Raw genomic sequence first — 21,973 nt, 5'->3', positions numbered from 1 at the left:
GTTATGCTAGAAGACCCTTGACAGGCTGTAGTTCATATCATAACCATTAGGTGGCCACTCATAAATATGTGTAGCATACACATGTCATGACAGACTGTCGTAAAATCATATTTATTTTAAAAAGCTTCTCACACTTATTGGGACATGTTACGCTAAGAGCTAAAAAAAAAAGGAAGGAGACATAATTTCACAGCTCTCATTCCAAAACATACTGATGGTTCATTGACTTCCTGTGGAATTAACCCTATGTGTTTGAGGAAGGAAAAATAGATTGTAAGCTCCATTTGGGACAGAAACTGATATGATTAATGACAGTCATGTGTAGCACTGCAGCATATGTAGGTGCTATAAGCAACGAAAATAAACATGTTTGTCAGCGTGAAAAGAAAGGCAAATGTGACATCCACCTAACACTAATATACATGACCCTCTTATCAGTGAGAATTTGTGTGTCACGTTGCCATTATCAGGTCTAGGCATTACAGCACTTACCGAACAGTATTGAGCCATCACAAGTAAATATATGGCATTGTCAATGTACAGCCCTATTATTAAAACTATCAGATACTATTGGGTTTACAATGTATAGATCCCGACTTAATAATGCACAGGATACAGAAATAAAAAGGTCACGACAACCTGACTGCTGCCAGATATGAAACAGATGTATATTTTATTATATGTACATAAAAGGATAACTGCAAACCAATTAGAAAAAAACATTCACTCATTATGAAAGGAAGCACTTAGTGAAGCCGTTCATTAGAAGAAATCAATTTAAACCTTATCATACACTGGTCACTTTCTGTTTATTGGGATATATTCAGTATGTGTATTATGCGGCAGTGGCTGTTATAGGCTTTCTTTCCGTTGTGTCTAACTTTTACATACGGTACATTGGCTGCAATTCAGATTTATATGTTGAAAACACATATTCCTAAATAGTGTCTCAGAAGTGAATATCTCAGACGTAAACTTTTTTAAAGTCCAATCTGCAGGCAGCATGTTATGGAGCAGAAGGATAAATAGTTTTATGGAATCATTTAATTCATACAAACCTCTGCTCATTTTGAGTCCAGTAGGCGGTCCTAATCAATACTTGCCAGCCTTCCTTGTATAGGTGTACATACAGAGATAGCTGTCAATCACTGATCAGTCCATCCACTTGACTCAAAATCCTAAAATGAGCAGACGTTTAAAGGGAATCTGTCAGCAGGATTTCATAGCCCAAACTATGTATATGGACATGTAGCTCTTTCAAAGACAAGTCGAGCTATACCTTTACATGGGTAGCTCATTCCTCCATTACTGAGAAATCAGTGTTTGAAATAACATGCAAATGAGACTGAAGAGCTATGGTGGATCTGAAGCCTCTCTCACATGAGTTCTATTCCCTGCAAAGCGCCGCCTCCTCCTGCTTGAGTGATGACTTCTTTGTGTGGAGTCACACAGTATACAAGCAGTCAGACATAGTTTGGGTGGTGAAATCCTGCTAACAGATTCCATTTAAATGAATAAAACATTATTATTACCAAATCTTTTTTTATAAAACTACATATCAATATACTTGTCTCTTCCTGCTCAGTAGCAGGCTCCCTGCCGACTGGACTACATTTCCAAAGTGACAAGGTTTTGACCAGTATTGTATAGGATGACCCTTTGCTCACAGAGATGCCTAAATATCTAATGGCATGGATGATTTTATATGATGTTGGGGATGCCGGTCCACATTGACATGATGGACATCGCTGCATATTTATGATACAAATATTACAAAGATGATATGTTGGACAGTTATGAACACCATGTATGCCATACACAGTAAAGGGGTTGTCCACTACTCAAACAACCCCTTCCCAACCCCTTCCCAATCACTATATTTCCCCTAGTAAAATAATAACATTTATACTCCCCTAAGATGACGGCGCCTTTCTAGCAGTGTCGGAACTGGCTCTCTCAGGGTTCACATTAGACTGTTTTGTCACGAGATCCCTGCAGACAATCAGTGGCCACTTCACTGACCCATCCTTTGGATAAATCAGACATCTGGAGGAAGTCAGAACTGTGGCTGCTCTCAGTCCCTACAGATGTCAATTAAATTCAAATGAAGGGTCAGTGAAGCAGCCACTGATTGGCCACAGGGATCGAGTGACATAAAGTGTCATGCGAGCCCTGGGAATGCCAGTACTGACAATGCTGGAACAGCGCCGGCACTGGAGGTAAATATAGGTGTTATTGTTATTATTTTTCTTGAGGGAAACGTAGTGTTTGAGAGGGGGTTGTCCGGTTAGTGTATAACTCCTTTAAATTTACCTCATTTGACTCTGCAGCTATCAATGGATTCAGTCAACATTCTAATGTGTAAGGGGGCCAGCGACTCTCTCCCAACAGATGATGCCGAGCTCCTGTGTATGGGAGAGTCAGGAGAGATAGCTGCTGGCCAAACAAACGGCCAAACCATCATTCAACCAATAGCTATCTAAAGCGTATGGAGAGTAAGCTGAACTTGTCATATTTCTGTACAACTTGAGATAATGGGCCACATTTACTATTTATGTTGTTCCAGAAATCTGGTGTATGTTATACCATTCTTGCGTTGTCTCCTTCTTATTAACCCAGGCTTGCCCTAACTGACACAAGTATCCCACAAAATTACTTACCACATTTTTTTCTCTTCATTTTGGTGCTTGGTCTTAACTCTAGTTGAACCACCAGACCAAGTCTGCATGATTAGTTGCTGCCACATATTTCCCGTATTGTGAAGCCTCATCATTGTAGTGTATATATGATCTAGATATACACATATAAAATTAGTACAATGACTTTATATGAGATGCACTTTTATAAACAGTAGACTCTGGATCTCAATATAGCACGATAGTGACCTACACAACCCATATTAAGAATGGAAGACGATATCACATCACTCTTTGTATTTTATTGTGCGGAGGAGTGCATTTACCTCTTGTTTTATCAGGCTGGGCAGTAGAGTTATCTCTTAGTATATAATGTTGGATAACACAGTTGTTTCTCTATAGCTCAAAAAATAGTGGCGATATTTCCAAGCACAAATGAGTATAGCATTCTTCAGCGCACAGCTCTGGCCAGTGCAGTTATCTGTTAGCAGACAGATGTACAGTATGTCAGCATCCAGAGGTGAGAAGAGTAATTATCTCTTTAAATGTAGTTCTGGGCAGCATAGTTATCTCACAGAGCCCAGCAGTGGCCAGCGCAGCTATCTATCCATGGTGGGCGCTGGACATTAGAATTCTATCAGCATGCCAGGCTTGGCAGCCGTAGCATTGCGCTCAGTGTAGTGCACACTACTGCGTAGCACTTGTATATAGGAATAAGGAGCAGAGTCATTGCTCACATCTGTTCCTTCTCTCCAGCTCATTGTCATAGTTCCTCCTCTCCTCTCCCCTCTTTCCTCTCCTCCCTGCTTCTCTCTGATTCTGTATCTGTTTGTCCCTCCTCTTTGCTTGCTTCTTCTCCCTACCCTGTGTGTTTTCCTTGCTATCTCACCCTTCTCTCTCTCTAATTTGAGCCTCATTTTGTCTCTTTCTGCTCTGTAGCTGATGTGCGTCTATACCGTGTTATGTACCGTGTGCGCTGCAGCTTCACATCAACCTCTGGATTTTTTTCCCCTTTTTTTTTGCTGAGTGGCAGAGGATGTGTGTCCTTGTGCGTCGTCGCCGTCTCTCTGTAAGCGTCCTTGTATGTGTATGGACCTCTGTGGCTTCTTCTTTCTGATATGTGCATTGTAATATCCATAGGATAACTGTGTCACTGTCTGTATGATTGGTACTGAACCCGTGTTTAATTGTGCGAGTGCCTCTGTCACTGCAGATCAGCGTGTGTGTGTGATTCTACATATTATGCTCTGAACGCCAGGAAGATTGCATTGAGGTCCTTCACTGCTATTCTTTCATTGGCGATGGAAAAGGGAAAAGGCATCTCGCAGCTGCGAAAAATGAAGGCCAGGTACAGATATCATCTATCTATGCATTTGATATGGATGTCTCGGATTATGCAGCCAATTATGCTAAATTACCAAGTGCTGTCTGCAAAAATACCACTATGGTCCATCTGAGATGGATGGGTATCTATGCAGACATCTACATTCTCCTCTTCGTATATATATATGTTGTGTAGAACAGACGTTTTTGAAAAATATATGATTATGTTGATCTTCTTTTGTAGGTTTACTGTATTTTTAATCTATTGTTCATTTCTGTACTAGATATTCATCCCACAACAGTAACACGGCATCGTTTCTTTAGCAGCCCTTCCCTCATCCTCCCCATTTTTCATTTTCCCCTTCTGAGTATCCATCCCGTTCCCCCTCCCAGGCATGTTAATATTCAGCTAGTATCGTGAGAACATATGTGCTTCTGGTGTATCTGGCCTGCTCTCTGTATTCCTCTCATGTACATGTACTTCAGCAGCATTATTGACCCCATATTCTACTAGATGACCCAGGAGACCTGTGTGCAAAATGAAGGCAGGGAGAATGGTTCTGAGAGAATATTAACAGCCCATTGAAAAAAAGGGAGATGGAGGACATTGGTCACAGTTTTCATATTCCTCTGGGTGGAAATACCTATATAACAGGAGATTAAGCTTTAAGAATAGCTCTTGTTTATGTAGGCACTGTGAATATTACAGAACAAAAGGCTGGATCTGGAGGTGTCTGTAGATATGAGTGAGGAAGAAGGAGGAATGTGTACCCAGTGGAGAGGAAGAACAGTGCAGGGAGACGGCTCTATATATTCCAGAGATGGAGCCATGGAGACAGATGACTGTACAGTTTATAGATAAGCAGGAATAGATGGTTATATCAATTCCAATGATATAGCCACACATTAAAAGGATTATGGGGCTTGTCACAGGAGAGTCTGCCTAGAAACCCACCGGTGCACAAACAGCATCCGAGCAGCTCACCGATTTCACAAGATCAGAGCGGCTTCTCACATCTCTCTCACTGGAGGATTAGCTCTTTGAATGCTTTACAGGCTAATAAGGCCCAGTATAGAGTAAAGCCCCTTCACAGGTTCTGTAGGCTGGGGCCGTGCCTTACAATGTGCTTCATCAGACAAAGCTTTAGGTGGCCTTCATCTTTGAATAAAAAGAGAGCATAGCCTTTTTTATGATTCCTTCCATCACATGCATTTCCCTCTTTATTCTGCACCCAACATCGCACCAGCTTGACTGTATTACATAAGCTCTATTATATCTTTTATAATCATCACCATTTTTTCTATAATAGCAGTCAAATCTGTTTTCTAGTTTGCATAAAATGAAAACCGCATCCAATATTTATTCCGTTTATGAGTGGTTGGTGTTTGGTATTTGTGTTTGTTACCATTGTGACAGTTCCAGATGTATATTATATATTCAGCATATGTTCTGCGGTGCTAGTCATAACACCATTGTATACACTGGCTAAACAAGCCAGCTTAAATGCAAAGAGAATTTAGCAATTTCTGTCCGGCGCCTCTTACAAGTTTTACATATTAACAATAGTAGTTTTATGTGGTTTCTACTAGTGCTATGTTTTGCTTTAAGATATATTAAATTATTAATGCCATTATGTTCCTGAAGACATTCCATACTATAGAGACCTGTATTGTGCATTGCCTAGTTCAATGACATAAAGGTTCTTCATTGCCCATTGCCCCTGGCTATGTGTGCATTCATATATTAAGGACCTGGGGACTTCTACAGATTAGTGGGGGCCCCAATAATCACTGATCAGAAGTGATAGCATAGCATAGGTTAGCACTATATGATCACATCTAATAGAATGAAAACCTCTTTAATTTTAGCTTATAATAAATGAAATTTGGAAAACACCAAATCACGATGAGATCTGTACTGTTTATTTTGTTCTTTCCTGCTGAGTACTGTCAAGTCATCACAAAGATCCTTACTGATTTGTAAATCCATCTCCATGTTTAAAGGGGTTGACTCACCATTACAACCATCCTAAAGAGGGAGCTGGCCTAGCGATCAGCTGATTTTCATGGTTTGAGATTCTTAAACACTCCATAATTGATGGAAAAATAGTGGCCAACCATTGTATTTAAGGGAATGTAGTATGATGTGGCATCCATGATACATTGTGACATCAATAAAGCAACCCCAAGGTTGAATAAACAAATCATACATATATGTATTGTCTATGGGATCTACATACAAAATGTTTTTCTACTTCCTTTGCCAGTATTTGGTAATGTTTGCTCCTGCTAAGCCCCGAATGTGAATGAAGCAGCTCTCTCTCCCTGTCTCTTACCAAGAATTCCCAGCACAGTCAAGTTCAAGGTTGCCCAAAGAACCAATTATACTCTGCATATATTTAAAATGGATACAAGCCATGAAATTAATATCCAACCTTGAATACTATTTAGTTCTTATTATCTAATCTATATTATATAGTTTTAAATGAATGCTGTATGTAAAAAAGAAAATCCTTGCAATTTCTTTTATATATTCTCCCTTCCTACAACTTTGTCCAGTCTTTTATTTGGAAAATAGTTTAAGAAAAAAATAATATGAAGTTTTCTTTCTATATGTAAGCAAAAGTGTAAAAGGAAAAACGCTGGCACACCCAAATTCTAGGAAAAGCGAAATCAATCAAAATATTCTGAATCTATGCCCAGGTTTTTGGTGCTCATTTTTAAAAACATACAGCTTGATTCTTGAAAGGCAGAATATAGAAACGTAGAAAGCGGCACTCACCACTGACATCTCAGTAGAAGACAGTTTTATTTGGTCATCGGATGGTGAACCAGCAACAGCTGTTTCGCGTGACTACACGTCTGGAGAGCCAGAAAAAGCGAAACAGCTATTGCTCATTCTTTCTATGTCTCTGTTTACCATCCAGTGACCGAATAAAACTGCCTTTTACTGACATGCTAGTGGTGAGTGCCACTTTCTGTGTTTCTATATACTGCCTTTCAAGAATCCAGCTGTATCTTTTTAAAAGCTTTTATATTCTGTCATTCTTTTCTATATGTGTCCCAGGAGATTGGTCATTTTCCTTTTCCTTTTCACAAACCTCAGATTAGAGATTGCTATATTACAACTGACTGCAGTAGAAGTCCTCTGCCACTGCAGTAGGAGAGACACAATAAGCCTAGGCCTTTTAATAAGTTACATCTCCTTTATTATTGCCTTTTCTATACAAGATTTCTGCACAAATGCTTGTTTTAGGAACATGCAGAAAATTCTGTCAACAGAGGGGACAAGACTATCTACTACTTCTTATCATTCTCTCCTAGGATTCATGCTTCTTTATTAGACACATTTATTACACTGTAGCTCAGCTCAGCTAGTATATCTTACATTGCTCTATCTTTTATGATGCCCCCTCCCTGCACTTAACACCTGGTTTATTCTTTGCAGAAACGTGCATTAAAATCCATTAAAGCTATTAGATTTCACCTGTTTCATAATGGCCCCCTCATTGTACTGCCAGCATTTATCTATGTTTTACCATACTTGTATCAAAAGGAAGCTTTGTTTTATGATCATGTAACATTTGGTTCAAAATGTAGCACATTGCAGCAATCTAATTTCCATATTTATTTACTGAATTCTAAGAAGCATTACAATTGAAAAATAATAAGGGCAGTAATCATCACAGAAAAAGAAAGTCGAAGCAGAAAGCAGCACACTTCCATAAACTCTATTCCACAAATATATTGTTACCTCTACCCTCACACCTACATACCAGCCCCCATACAGGAAATGTCCACTGTCACTAGGGCATACTCCATGTCAGTCCTTCTCAGCATAATCTACTGGGATCTCATCAGCCAGAAAATGTGGCATGATGACACCTGTTTATCTTAAAGCACCACTTTAGCATATTTTTATTTTAGCACTGAAGTGATACCACTAATATAAGTTCTGACTCTCGTATTAAACTCACTCGACACCATTTTCAGCTCTTCCCGGCGCAGCTCTGATCCCACGCTGCCATCTTGTGACCGCAACGTCTGACTGATCTGAAGTCAGAGTTAACAGTCACAAGTTTTCATTGCAAGTTTATGAGGGCCTGGTTCTGGCCTCGTTCTGGTTCTCATAGACTTACACTGAGTAGTAACTTACAGATCGCCCAGCAAACACTGGAGTGACCTGACAGGTCACAACCTGCTAGAGACCGACCAGAGCGGCGCCGATAATAGATGAAGACGGCGGCTGCTGAGCTTAATATTAGGGGCAGGGAATGTAGATTCGTGGCATCACTCCGGTGGTGAAATAAAAATAACCCGCTGGAGTGGTGATTTAAGGTTCCTCACCTCTGTATTACGGTTAGGGTACAGACGCATGGAATGGCTGAGACGAAACTGCGATGAATTTTAAAAGCAGTTGGCTGAGTGAGACGGTGCGTTTTTTAAATGTCATTTATTACTAATAGCCAGGGGCGAACATACCATTATCCAAGACGTAAGTGGGCCTACTTCCTCCAAAGCATTATGATGAGCGATTGGACTGTTCTTGCCCTCTTCTGTCTGTGTCTGCACCTGCTAATAGTATAACACAAAAACCGTAGCACTACTGGAAAATGGTGCTCGAGTAGGATCCAAAACCATAAGTATAGCAAAAAACTTGGCACTCAGAAGGATATGAATTTCTGTAATTTTAATGGTAATCCTGAGTACAAACAAAGCAGACGTTTCGGTCCTCAAGACCTTCAGAAGACCAGACTGCTCAGGGAAGAAATTAAGGGAGATAGGAAGGACACAGTATCTTTAGAGATAGATGATCTAGAGTTGGAGGTAGCGCTATGTGAGGCGGCGACACGAACTAGGCATCCACCGCTGGTTCCTGGAGTCGCCCTGCTAACAGCCATGTGGTTTTGCAGTTGAAACAGCAAACCATGTGGACATTAACAATAGGTGAGCAATTGATAACTAAGTTTTAATAATCTGTTTGAAAACCATGGTGGCTTGCAATTTTTGGCTGCATCTAGGTCATGTCTTAGCTACCAGGCCAACTCCTGATGTATCTGTGACTTAGAAGCTCCACATAATTATTCATTTATGGTGCTAAACCAGAGATTAGTGCAGAGATCGGGTGAATGGGGGTTCAATAGTGAGTTTTGAGAAGCACTTTTTCATACACTAGCTTTGCCTTATCTTTGCATTCTAACCAAGTGATATTGTACTCTGCACATGATGTTGAAAACAATGTTATGTACCACAATATGACAAGTTTTGACTTGAGAACTGTGGAGTTAGAGGTTATCAGAGGTTATAACCAGAATACAATTTTTTTTTTTAGATATTATTAGTTTCTTAAAAGGGTAATCTGACATCTGACCATACACAAAGCATACATCATAAATATTTGTTGGAGCTTCAACTTCTACGGTCATATGGCCCTCTGCTGAAATATCCAAAGTGTCTATCAGCATTCAAAAACAGTAGGAGAAGGTACGCTGCTTTCTGCACTATAGTTACAGAATCAGTTGCGCTGCAGTGGATGCGCCATTAATGACTGATGTGGTCTTTAAAGGGAATCTGTCACCATATTTGACCTATCTAAACTATTAACAAGGGCATACAGGTTATAGACTGAGGATCCCTGTATGCAGGGCCGGCTCCAGGTTTTTGTGGACCCCGAGCGAAAGAGTCTCAGTGTGCCCCTTTAACACATACCACAATTCATGATGCACAGATACGGCAGAGAAATATACATTGCTCAAAAAAATAAAGTGAACACTCAAATAGCACATTCTAGATCTGAATGAATGAAAAATTATCATTGAATACTTTGTTATGTATAAAGTTGAATGTGCTGAAAACAAAATCACACAAAAATCATCAATGGAAATCAAATTTATTAACCAATGGAGGCCTGGATTTGGAGTCACCCCCAAAATTAAAGTGGAAAAACCCACTACAGGCTGATCCAACTTTGATGTAATGTCCTTAGAACAAGTCAAAATGAGGCTCAGTATTGTGTGTGGCCTCCACGTGCCTGTATGACCTCCCTACAACGCCTGGGCATGCTCCTGATGAGGTTGCGGATGGTCTCCTGTGGGATCTCCTCCCAGACGTGGACTAAAGCATCCGCCAACACCAGGACAGTCTGTGGTGCAACGTGACGGTGGATGGAGCGAGACGTGATGTCCCAGATGTGCTCAATCGGATTCAGGTCTGGGGAACGGGCGGGCCAGTCCATAGCTTCAATGCCTTCATCTTACAGGAACAGCTGACACACTCCAGCCACATGAGGTCTGGCATTGTCCTGCATTAGGAGGAACCCAGGGCCAACCGCACCAGCATATGGTCTCACAAGGGGTCTGAGGATCTCATCTCGGTACCTAATGACTGTCAGGCTACCTCTGGCGAGCACATGGAGGGCTGTGCGGCCCTCCAAAGAAATGCACAGAACACCTGGATTGTCAAAGTCGCCACTGGCGCCCTGTGCTCTTCACAGATGAAAGCAGGCTCATACTGAGCACATGTGACAGACGTGACAGAGTCTGGAGACACCGTGGAGAGCGATCTGCCTGCAACATCCTTCAGCATGACTGGTTTGGCAGTGGGTCAGTAATGGTGTGGGGTGGCATTTCTTTGGAGGGCCGCACAGCCCTTCATGTGCTCACCAGAGGTAACCTGACTGCCATTAGGTACCGAGATGAAATCCTCAGATCCCTTGTGAGACCATATGCTGGTGCACTTGGCCCAGGGGTTCCTCCTAATGCAGGACAATGCCAGACCTCATGTGGCTGGAGTGTGTCAGCAGTTCCTGCAAGATGAAGGCATTGAAGCTATGGACTGACCCACCTGTTCCCCAGTCCTGAATCCGATTGAGCACATCTGGGACATCATGTCTCGCACCATCCATCAACGTCACGTTACACCACAGACTCTCCAGGCATTGGCAGATGCTTTAGTCCAGGTCTGGGAGGAGATCCCACAGTAGACCATCCGCAACCTCATCAGGAGCATGCCCAGGCATTGCAGGGAGGTCATACAGGCACGTGGAGGCCACACACAATACTGAGCCTCATTTTGACTTGTTTTAAGGACATTACATTAAAGTTGGATCAGCCTGTAGTGTGTTTTTCCACTTTAATTTTGGGGGTGACTCCAAATCCAGGCCTCCATTGGTTAATAAATTTTATTTCCATTGATGATTTTTGTGTGATTTTGTTGTCAGCACATTCATCTTTGTACAGAACAAAGTATTCAATGACAATCTTTCATTCATTCAGATCTAGGATGTGTTATTTGAGTGTTCCCTTTATTTTTTTGAGCAGTGTATATATAGTACAATGCCAAAGAATTCACTTCTTATATTACATGAGTGATATCTATAGTAAACTCTACAATAGCTCAGAAACCGGCGAATCCTCGCAGCGCACAGTGCAGACCGGACAGTATAGTCCTCCATACAGTATTATGGGCACCACATAGTCCTCCATACATTATTGTATTGCTCCATACAGAATAATGGATACCATATAATGATCCATACAGAATACTGGCCCTCATATAACTCTCCATACAGCATACTGGCCCCCATATAATGCTCCATACAGGATACTGGCCCCCATATAATGCCCCATGTAGGCTGTTCCCCCCCCCACATAATGCCACATGCAGGATGTCAATCCCCCCCATATAATGCCCCATGCAGGATGTCATCACCCCCCCATCATATAATGCCCCATGCAGGATGTCATCACCCCCCCATCATATAATGCCCCATGCAGGATGTCACTTCCCCCCCATATAATGCCCCATGCAGGATGTCACTCCCCCCCATATAATGCCCCATGCAGGATGTCACTCCCCCCCATATAACGCCCCATGCAGCATGTCAGTCCCCCCCATATAATGCCCCATACAAAAGATCACTCCCCCCATCATATAATGCCCCATGCAGGATATCACTCCCCTCCCATATAATGCCCCATGCAGGATGTCACTCCCCTCCCATATAATGCCCCATGCAGGATGTCATCACCCCCCATCATATAATGCCCCATGCAGGATGTCATCACCCCCCCTCAAATAATGCCCCATGCAGGATGTCATCACCATCACCCCCCCATTATATAATGCCCCATGCAGGATGTCATCGCCCCCCCATCATATAATGCCACATGCAGGATGTCATCACCCCCCCATCATATAATGTCCCATGCAGGATGTCATCACCCCCCCATCATATAATGCCCCATGCAGGATGTCACCCCCCCATCATATAATGCCCCATGCAGGATGTCATCACCCCCATCATATAATGCCCCATGCAGGATGTCACCCCCCATCATATAATGCCCCATGCAGGATGTCATCACCCCCTTCCCATCATATAATTCCCATGCAGGATGTCATCACCCCCCCATCATATAATGCCCCATGCAGGATCTCATCACCCCCCCATCATATAATGCCCCATGCAGGATCTCATCACCCCCCCATCATATAATGCCCCATGCAGGATGTCACTTCCCCCCCATATAATGCCCCATACAGAACAACACTCACCCCCTCATATAATGTCCCATGCAGGATGTAACTCCCCCACCATATAATGCCCCATGCAGGATGTCACCCCCCCCATATAATGTCCCATGCAGGATGTCATCACCCCCACCCCCAATCATATAATGCCCCATTCGTCCATACATAAAGAAAAAAAAAATCAAATACTCAACTCACATCTCACCTGCTGCCGCTGCTCCGGACTCCTCACCAGCGCCGCCGTCTTCTCACTCTGCGCTGCCTGTGACGGCTCAGCAGAGGGCACAGTGGAAAGACGTCTCCGCACCCTCTGACCTGAGACGTCACAATCAGAGGACGCTGAAGACATCGCAGCTGCTGCGGAGGCACGGGGAGAGGTAAGTATTGTGCCGCCGGCTGCCGGGGTCTTGAGCAAGCGGGGATGGCGGGCGCTGGCACTGGTACCGCACCACTCACGGGTCCCATAGCGCGCAGGGGTGCCCGACGGCGAGTGGGCCCCCCCGCCTGCTCAGGGCCCCGGCACTTGCCCGGGTGCTGATTCCGGGCCTGCTTGTATGCCTCTTATCCGATGCCTTTTTGTTGATAAATCATCTTTTATCACTTTATATAAATGACCACTTCCAGGCTCTGGAGAGGAAGCTGCCCGGAAGATAACTCTGTCTTCAGAGCTTATTATACATGAAGGGGGAGTTACCAGTGTGATATGTAATGGTTACCAGTGTTACCAGTGTGATGGGTAATGGCGGTTCTCGGCTCTCCTGATCTCACTGCAGAGCTGTGTGTGATTATACCTGACACATCTGCAGGTTCCTCTCAGCTTCAGCTTGCATCTCACAGGGAGACAGGGTTGTAATATTGCTGCAATACAGCAGAGCTGTGAGAGCTGCAAAAAATATGTTTGCAAGAAGACAAATTTCATTTCTCCTGTTCTGTGTTAGTTACTTGTCTCACGCTGGTAACTCTCCCTTCATGTAAAATAAGCTGTAGAGGCAGAGTTATCTTCCAGACAACATCCTCCCCATAACCTGGAAGAGATCATTTAGATATAAGAAAAATGTGGATTTTTCCTGAATAAAACATCGGATCACAGATATCAAGATATCATTTTATTCAGCTTTCTATGACCTACATGCCCATATAGACGGCTTAGGAGGGTTGATCCTACTGACAGATTCCCTTTAAGTGAAGTATCATCTCGTTTCTTCAATGTTTAATCTGGAAGTAATATTTCCTTCATGTTGTTTCCCTTTTGATTCTCTGGTTTTTAATGTGATACTGATTATAGCTGCTTTTCTCCAGCTTACATTCTTATGATGGTACTGTAGAGCTGGGAACAGCAATCGGGAAATAGAATCTTATTCAATTGTCCAAGAAAACCAGCAGATTTTGATGTTGATGTATTGTTGATAGGCCTATATAAGTGACTCTAATTTAGTGTCACCATAGTCCTACTTATAATTCTCAGCTGAAGTTCTCATTTATCATTTTGCAAAAAAAAAATTAGACAATTGCTTTATTGCCATTTTAAATAAACACTTGTTTGGTATTTTATTAAATATGTATATTCCTTATTTGTTAGATGAAGGGAAAATGTAAGACTGTGGTGCATCACATGATTTATTCACAAAGCTAACTTTATTTTTTTGCACTTGCAATACGCATTAAAACTGCATGAGAAGATTGTCTCAGCTTCCGTTTTATAATTGATATATTGGGTAATTTACTAAGAGCTTACTGGTGTATTATTTGTGAGGTGAACGTTCATGTCTGATTCCAGAATATGGCTGACATTTAGATCCTCCAAGTACAATGTATTGTTGACGTTGGGTTTATAGGCGGCTGGAGGAAGATGTTTGCTCCAAGTAATATTCAAAGTCTAATAGCTAATCTAATACGGGGAACGTGTATCTTTACTCTTGGGTGAGTTAAAATAGTGTATGCTAAGTCCCCCTAATTTGCCAGTTGGGTTTTGCACGCTATTTGACTATACATTTAAGTTCCATAATTACACAGTGCATTGTGAGCGACGTTCTAGCCCCTGGTGAATCATTACCTTCCCCCACACTTAATGGAAATATGGGGGCCCTTTATTTCATGAAGCTATTTTCAGACTTCACCCATCTCATTTGAATGGAAGAAATCTACATTTAAATCCACATGTAAATTGCCATGCAAAAACATAGCAAATATACAATGAGGAAAACCTAAGGTGCCGGTGGAATATTTTTGCACACATCAGCAATATGTGAACATACGCTAAGGTTCATTACATGATTACCTACTGGGAGAGGTGGCATTATGGAAGCCGTCCTCGATCTTTTCCTCGTCAATTGCCACTGCTTTATTAAATTTGATGGGGACAGCTGCTATCGTAAATGGGAGAAGTAGGATCACGGGAACCCTGTTCTCCCTGTAGGTGAAGGTCCCTGCTCCTGTCAGGCATTAATGTCATATCCTGTGGATATGCCAACCAGTACATAAGATGGGAATAGACCTTTTACTATCACCTATAAATACAGAACACAAATAAATACAGTTATTTGATATTCCCATTGCTAGACATTCTGGGCCTACTACAACTATGGAGCAGGCTTTCCATTGTAGTCGTCAAGCAGTATATCTCCATAGCAATGAGTCTTCGTTTAGGCAGAGCTGACATTGAGGAGAGAAGGAGTCCAAGGACTTTGCAAGACTTACAGGTTTATAGTAGAACATTTAAGAATTATGTGGACAATCTAATAATTACAACGGCCCTGATTCATCAAAGCAATTTCAGCAGAATTTGGCTTAAAATGCTTTGAAAAGGCGCAAAATGTTGGCAGAAATTAGCGTTCTCTGGCAAGTGTCTCCCAGCTCCGCCAAAATGGGCCAAACTAGCGCGTTATGGGCGCAACAACACAGCTCTTCTAATTCATGATGAGCAGCGGCTGTCCCTACGCCAGAAATCTCCCTGACTGGAGTAAGATTTCTGGAGGATGGAGGCGCACGCCGCTTGTCAGACGCTCCAGATTCATGAGGAGGCGTGCATCTCTTCATGAATCAGGAGCGTCTGACTCCACCATGCCCCCTTAGCAAGACCAGCAAGAAAATCATAGATGAATCCGGGACCAGTATGTTATGGGTAAATGCGGAAGGGAGCAAGCAGGTCTTTAAGGAAAGATGCATTTTTTAGGCCTCATTCTGATGTATGTTTTTTTTCCTTATGTATGGAAAAAACAGACTTTCATCTATTTCTTCTCCAAGTGGCAATTTTTTTACTTTCAGTATGGCATCTGTTTTTCATGTATGCAAAGAAAAAGAATAATTGCAAAACTTCTCCTCTCCATTAAACAGTAAGACACAGACAAAGCTTGGCACACGGATGGTATTTATGCTGTGTGGTGTTTTTTTCACGGACCCATTGATTTGAATGGGCATGTTTGATCCGTGATTTGGAACTAAAGCGGATGTCCCTTTTTTGTTAAATTCTTTGGCTTTAAGTCTCAGCCCAGTAGACTATAACAAGTACATATTCTATCCATAAAAAAGATGGGGAGAAGACGTAAACGAAAGATGGATGTCTGAATAAGGCCTTAGTTTGAGGCTAAGTCCATATTGAGATGAGGATGAGAATTTAACAAAGGACTATTCATTTTGGTGCAAGCTTTGAAATCCACATTTCACCAATTTCTGAGCTGCATTTTCACTGAAAACGTTACCCCTTTAGTGTGAAGGGTGAAATCTGATGTGAATTTGCAACAGGATCTGCAACAAAATCTTAAAGATGACTCATGCAGAATTTTGATGTGGATTTTGGCAGAGGAATCCAACGTCTATCTTTCCTAATGCTGATGATATCTGAACATCTCTGTGGAATATTGTGCCATTATATTAAGTTGTATGAGGGATAGCTGCGTATAACAAGCAGAAGATTGAGAGATCTCTATAGGTGATATATCTGGAAATCTATCTACATGTATAATGAACATACAAGATAGAAAGTAGCTGTGAATGTTCATATTCTTTATGGAACTAATGCTGTGCTTACCATCACACTATGTGTTAATTCATCCTCCTTTTTCCCAGACTAAAGTTCCTTGCCTGTAATTATCGTTAATCGTCTAATTGCGCTGTCTGCAATGAAATAGCAGAGGAAGTGGGGGCCGCATCTTTGTTTACATCTCTAATGTGCAGGAAAGGTGGAGCAAAATGTTTAGAAAGGGCTCCTGGCGGCCGGGCTGCAGATCTCTCTTACCATAGTCATTTAATGTACTATACCTTATCAGTGTACGTGCGATCTCCATATATATTCCAAGTATCGCAGGGTAAAATGCTACACAACTAAACCAGTAACAATACTACAGACTATTGTAGGATCAATTTCTAGATCTCGTCTAGCAATAAGACCAAACAAACAAGATAAAGAAGTTATTCCTTAAGGGAAGCTGATATCATCCTTAGTTCCCTATAAGCAAAGTATATTAAACCGTTCAACCCTGGGCGATTTTCCATTTTTCTTTTTCGTTTTTTCCTCCCTTTCTTCCAAGAGTCATAACTTTTTCCAGCCATATAGCCGTATGAGGGGTTTTTTTTTCGGGGCGAGTTGCACTTTTGAATTAAACCATTCATTCTGCCATATAGTGTACTGTAAAACGGGAAAAAACTCCAAGTGCGGTGAAATTGCAAAAAAAAAGTGTGATTCCACAATGTTTTTTTGTGTTTTTTATTTATCATGTTATCATGGTAAGACTGACCTGGCATTATGATTCCCCAGGTCAGTACTAGTACGCAGATACCAAGCATGTATAGTTTTCTTTTACTTCAGCGTTGAAAAAATAGTTCAGAAAGTTGTCCAAATTTTTTTTGACGCTTTTGTTGCCATTTTCCAAGACCCATAACGTTCTCATTTTTCTGGATCTGGGGCTGTGTGAGAGCTTATTTTTGTGCCCTACTGACGTTTTTACTGATACCATTTTGAGGTAGATACAATGTTTTGATCGCCTCTCATTGAATTTTATAGCAATGTTGTGGTGACCAAAAAAATGTAAATCTGGTGTTTTGATTTTTTTCTCGTTAGGCCATTTACTGACCAAATTCATTTATTTTATATTTTGATAGATTGGACATTTCTGAACTTGGTGATACCAAATATGTTTATTTTTTTTTAATTGTTTTATTTTTAATGGGAGTGATTTGAAATTTTTTATTTTTTTTTTTAAACCTTTTTTTTAAAACTTTTTACCATATTTAATAGTCCCCTTAGGAGACTTGAAGCTGCGATTGTCCGATTGCCTGTGCTATGCATAAGCAAAAATAACGATCCCCTATGGAGATCTGCTATGTCTTCAGCAGACCCCCGGCAGACATGATAACCCATCGGCACTACGTGATCACGCGTTGAGCACGCCGATAGGCGAGATCAATAATGCGCTTCCTGTCTGAGCATGTTAAATGCCACTGTCAATGATTGGCAGCGGCATTTAGCTGGTTAACACCCATCAAGTGCAGGGAAAGATGCAGGCTCAGTGTGTGAGCCCGCATGCAGGGACACAGCCAATGATTTAAAGGCATCTGAAATGCTAAGTGAAATCAACTTGGCCATCACCTAACATATACCAAAGTGCCAAAAAAGGAACCTTAAGGTTATTTAGTTGATTGGATATGACATTCGGGTATGCAGCTCATCAGATCTCCGAGGGTCTCATTCAGGCGTCAGTGATTTTTCTGGTACCCATAAAATGGTCCAATTTCATCTGTGTTTTTGATCTAATTTTCATCAGTGTTCAGTCAGTGTTTCATCAGTGATTTTCTCGTATGGGAAAATAAATTACAAAGCTTCTCTTATACATTACAGTATTAATCACGGACAGTACACATGGATGCCATCTGTGTGCTGTCCAAGATTTTTACGGATGCATAGACTTGTATGGGTAATTTAGATCCATGATTTGAATCAAAAACAAATAATTTTTTGCAGACACATGGTCCTCCAAAAAATTCCCACAAGCATGTGAACAGCTTCATAGATCATAATGGGTACATGTTCTATCCATGAAAAACAAGCATAGAACACATACATGAAAAATGGACGTCTGAATAACTCCTTACACTACCCACACATGTTGTACTTAAATGCACCTGACAGCCAGCACACACCCTGCAAGTAGATTAATGTGTAAACTGCTTATTTCCTGTCCTTCTTAAATCTTACATAATGTTTGAGCCTTTTTTTCATACAGCTTTCCATCTATTTGATAGATACATTTTAATGTTGTCAAATTGTTTCCAGGATCTAATTTATCACTGTTGATTTTAATGACTATTGTAATTTTTTCCACGTGGGAACGAAGTATCAATAATCCTGTATCATGTGAACAGCTGATCAAATGTCATCTCAACTGCAGCACATCTTTGATAATTTCCAGCCAATCATCAGCTATTGAGCAACAGCCAGTCACTTTTCATTTCTACACTACTTTTACTCTTCAAATTGAATGTCTAATTCAGTTTACTTTTCCAAAAGAGTTTAATTAGGGAAGGTTCACACAACGGTTTTGGGTCTATGATGCTTGTAGTGATTCTTGTAGTTCAGATCACAAGACCTGCAGTTGGGCTGGAAATTTGGCATAATATGGACAAGAAAATATGACCTTAATATGCTTGTGTAAGCCTTCCCTTATTTGTAGAATCCATTGTTCTATCTCATGTAAAATGCTTATTTTCCATTAAGGATTTTGAATGTAGATTTTTTTTATGTATGCACTAATACGTTTTTTTTTTGTTTTTTTTAGGTGAGTCAAAGGTCCAGTATGATTCTCCCGCTGCCACCCTGCCTGTGTCCCATCCTGTTGCTTATAGTGGGCTCCTACCTGTCTGGCGCTGCCTCAGGTTGTCCCCAACGCTGTGATTGCTCAGCTCAGGATCGCTCTGTTCTCTGCCATCGTAAAAGACATCTTACCATTCCTGAAGGCATCCCCACAGATACACGACTGCTGGACCTAAGCAAAAATCGCATCAAGACACTCAATCAGGACGAATTTTCTGCCTTTCCATATTTGGAGGAGTTGGAACTTAATGAGAACATTGTATCCATCATTGAACCAGGCGCCTTCAATGGTCTCTTCAATCTACGATTCCTAGGGCTGCGAAATAATCGCCTAAAACTCATTCCACTAGGTGTATTCACAGGACTTAGTAATCTTACACAACTTGATATTAGTGAGAACAAAATTGTTATTCTTCTGGATGACATGTTCCAGGACCTGTATAACCTCAAATCTCTGGAAGTTGGAGATAATGATTTGGTATACATCTCTCACCGTGCCTTCCGTGGACTCAACAGCCTGGAAGAGCTGACACTGGAAAAATGCAACCTCACTTTGGTACCCACAGAAGCTTTGTCCCACCTTCATGGTCTCATCTCCCTACGGCTACGGTACCTGAATATTAATGTCATCCGTGACTATTCTTTCAAAAGGTTGTTTCGGTTGAAAAACTTAGAGGTAGCACATTGGCCATTCTTGGACACAATGACATCCAATAGCCTCTATGGGTTGAATTTAACTTCTCTATCTCTTACTTATTGCAATTTGAGCAATATACCATATGTTGCAATCAGACATCTTGTTTACCTTCGATTTCTTAATCTTTCATATAACCCCATAACATCTGTGGAGGGATCTTTGTTGCATGAGTTACTCAGACTTCAGGAATTTCACCTGGTAGGTGGACAACTGACTGTGGTGGAACCCTATGCTTTTCGAGGTCTTAACCATTTGCGAGTACTAAATGTCTCCTCCAATTTTCTCAGTACACTGGAGGAATCTTCTTTCCATTCTGTTGGTAATCTGGAGACACTAATTTTAGATCACAACCCACTAGCTTGTGACTGCCGACTACTATGGATCTTCCGGCGACGTTGGCGCCTCAACTTCAATAAACAGCAGCCATCCTGTTCCAGTCCAGAATATGTACAGGGAAAGGAATTTAAAGATTTTCCTGATGTCCTACAGCCTAATTACTTTACTTGCCGACGTGCACGAATCCAGGACCGAAGTCCACAAGTTGTACATGTAGATGAAGGTCATACTGTACACTTTTTCTGCCGGGCTGACGGTGATCCGCCACCAACCATACTGTGGCAGTCCCCACGAAAGACTTTCATTACCAGCAAAAGCAATGGGCGTCTGACTGTATTTCCAGATGGAACTTTGGAGGTACGTTATGCTCAGATACAAGACAATGGGACTTACCACTGTGTGGCAAGTAATGCTGGTGGCAACGATACTTCATTAGCTCATCTCCATGTACGCAGTTATTCTCCAGATTGGCCTCACCAACCCAATAAGACCTTTGCCTTCATCTCAAACCAGCCGAATGAAAGTGATGTCAACAGCACTCGCACAAGTGTACCGTTCCCATTCGATATTAAGACTTTAATTATTGCAACCACAATGGGCTTTATATCCTTCTTGGGGGTGGTTTTATTCTGCTTGGTCCTTCTTTTTCTTTGGAGCAGGGGCAAAGGAAACACCAAACACAACATTGAGATTGAATACGTGCCACGAAAGTCTGATGCTGGACTCTCCTCTGCAGATGCACCTCGCAAGTTTAATATGAAGATGATCTAATATTGGTTGAGCACTGGGGAAGGTGAGGGATGGAGTTATATGGGCAGTTTGTGGAATGCACGAAGCCTGTTCTCATCCTACCTTCTCTACACAGCTGTTTAAATACAAGCAACATGACTTTTTTAAGGGAAGCAATGGTAACAGGGATTCCTTATCCTGCTGTTTTCAATCAATGGACTTTGTATGTTTGGGGAATGACCTTTGCACTTTTAACCATGTGAGTTTTATCCCCAAAACTTTCCCAGATCTCAAAAAATGCCCACTGGTCCATACCAACAATACATTTGTTGATATGGCCTTCATGAGGCCAGGTTGTGTTCAAAGAATATAATAACAAAAAAAGAATTGGAATATTTACAGAGTGAAGCACGAGGTGTTGAGTGAGGGAGGCCTAGAGACTGAAACTGAACTTTGACCTCTGTATCTTCTCCTGATTTCAATACCTGTGATTTTTATGAAAAAAAATAAATAACAATATTATGGAAAAAATTAAAGAAAAACTGTAAAAACTCCAAAAAAGTTATCTTATTTTAAAAATGACAATTTTGTGTTGTCTGTTTTGTGGTAATTGGAGTTTATGGATTAAATGCTGCTGACATTTAAGCTAAGCAGTAGACGTTAAGGTTTTATAGAGTGTACATGTTAATCAAAGTATGAACATATACATTGTTTTAAAAATTTCAGAAACAAAAGTAACTACTTTACACTTAAAGAGTAACTAAACTTTTTGATAATTTTTTGTGTCCCACACCAATCTGTACAGAATTAAAAATATATAAAAATATATGAAATAATTATGAAAAAGTATCCAAAACTTTAGTTACTCATTAAGCACTTTACACATCTGCACAAGCATGAGTTGATTCACTTGAC

At 41.2% G+C, this 21,973-nt stretch overlaps 1 protein-coding gene across 3 annotated transcripts in view; it reads left to right on the top strand.

Annotated features, from left to right (window-relative positions):
• LINGO1 (leucine rich repeat and Ig domain containing 1) overlaps nt 1-21,605 on the top strand; it is a 484,570-nt gene extending 462,965 nt beyond the window's left edge. For 2 of the 3 annotated variants that reach the window (XM_073652794.1, XM_073652792.1), the window contains one exon: nt 19,262-21,605. In XM_073652794.1, coding sequence (XP_073508895.1) covers nt 19,280-21,100 — 1,821 coding nt within the window. In that variant the 5' untranslated portion in view covers nt 19,262-19,279 and the 3' untranslated portion in view covers nt 21,101-21,605. Of the gene's footprint in view, nt 1-3,379; nt 3,985-19,261 lie in introns of those variants that run through there. The other variant, XM_073652793.1, reaches the window with a different exon arrangement.
• The last annotated feature ends 368 nt before the right edge of the window (nt 21,606-21,973 follow it).

This window comes from Phyllobates terribilis, unplaced genomic scaffold (assembly GCF_046119375.1).
Source record: "Phyllobates terribilis strain yellow unplaced genomic scaffold, ASM4611937v1 Scaffold_11__3_contigs__length_659146591, whole genome shotgun sequence".
In the NCBI taxonomy this organism is placed as follows: Eukaryota; Metazoa; Chordata; class Amphibia; order Anura; family Dendrobatidae; genus Phyllobates; species Phyllobates terribilis.
Note: the sequence above shows the minus strand (reverse complement) of the source record. Positions and strands in the feature narration are given on the sequence as shown.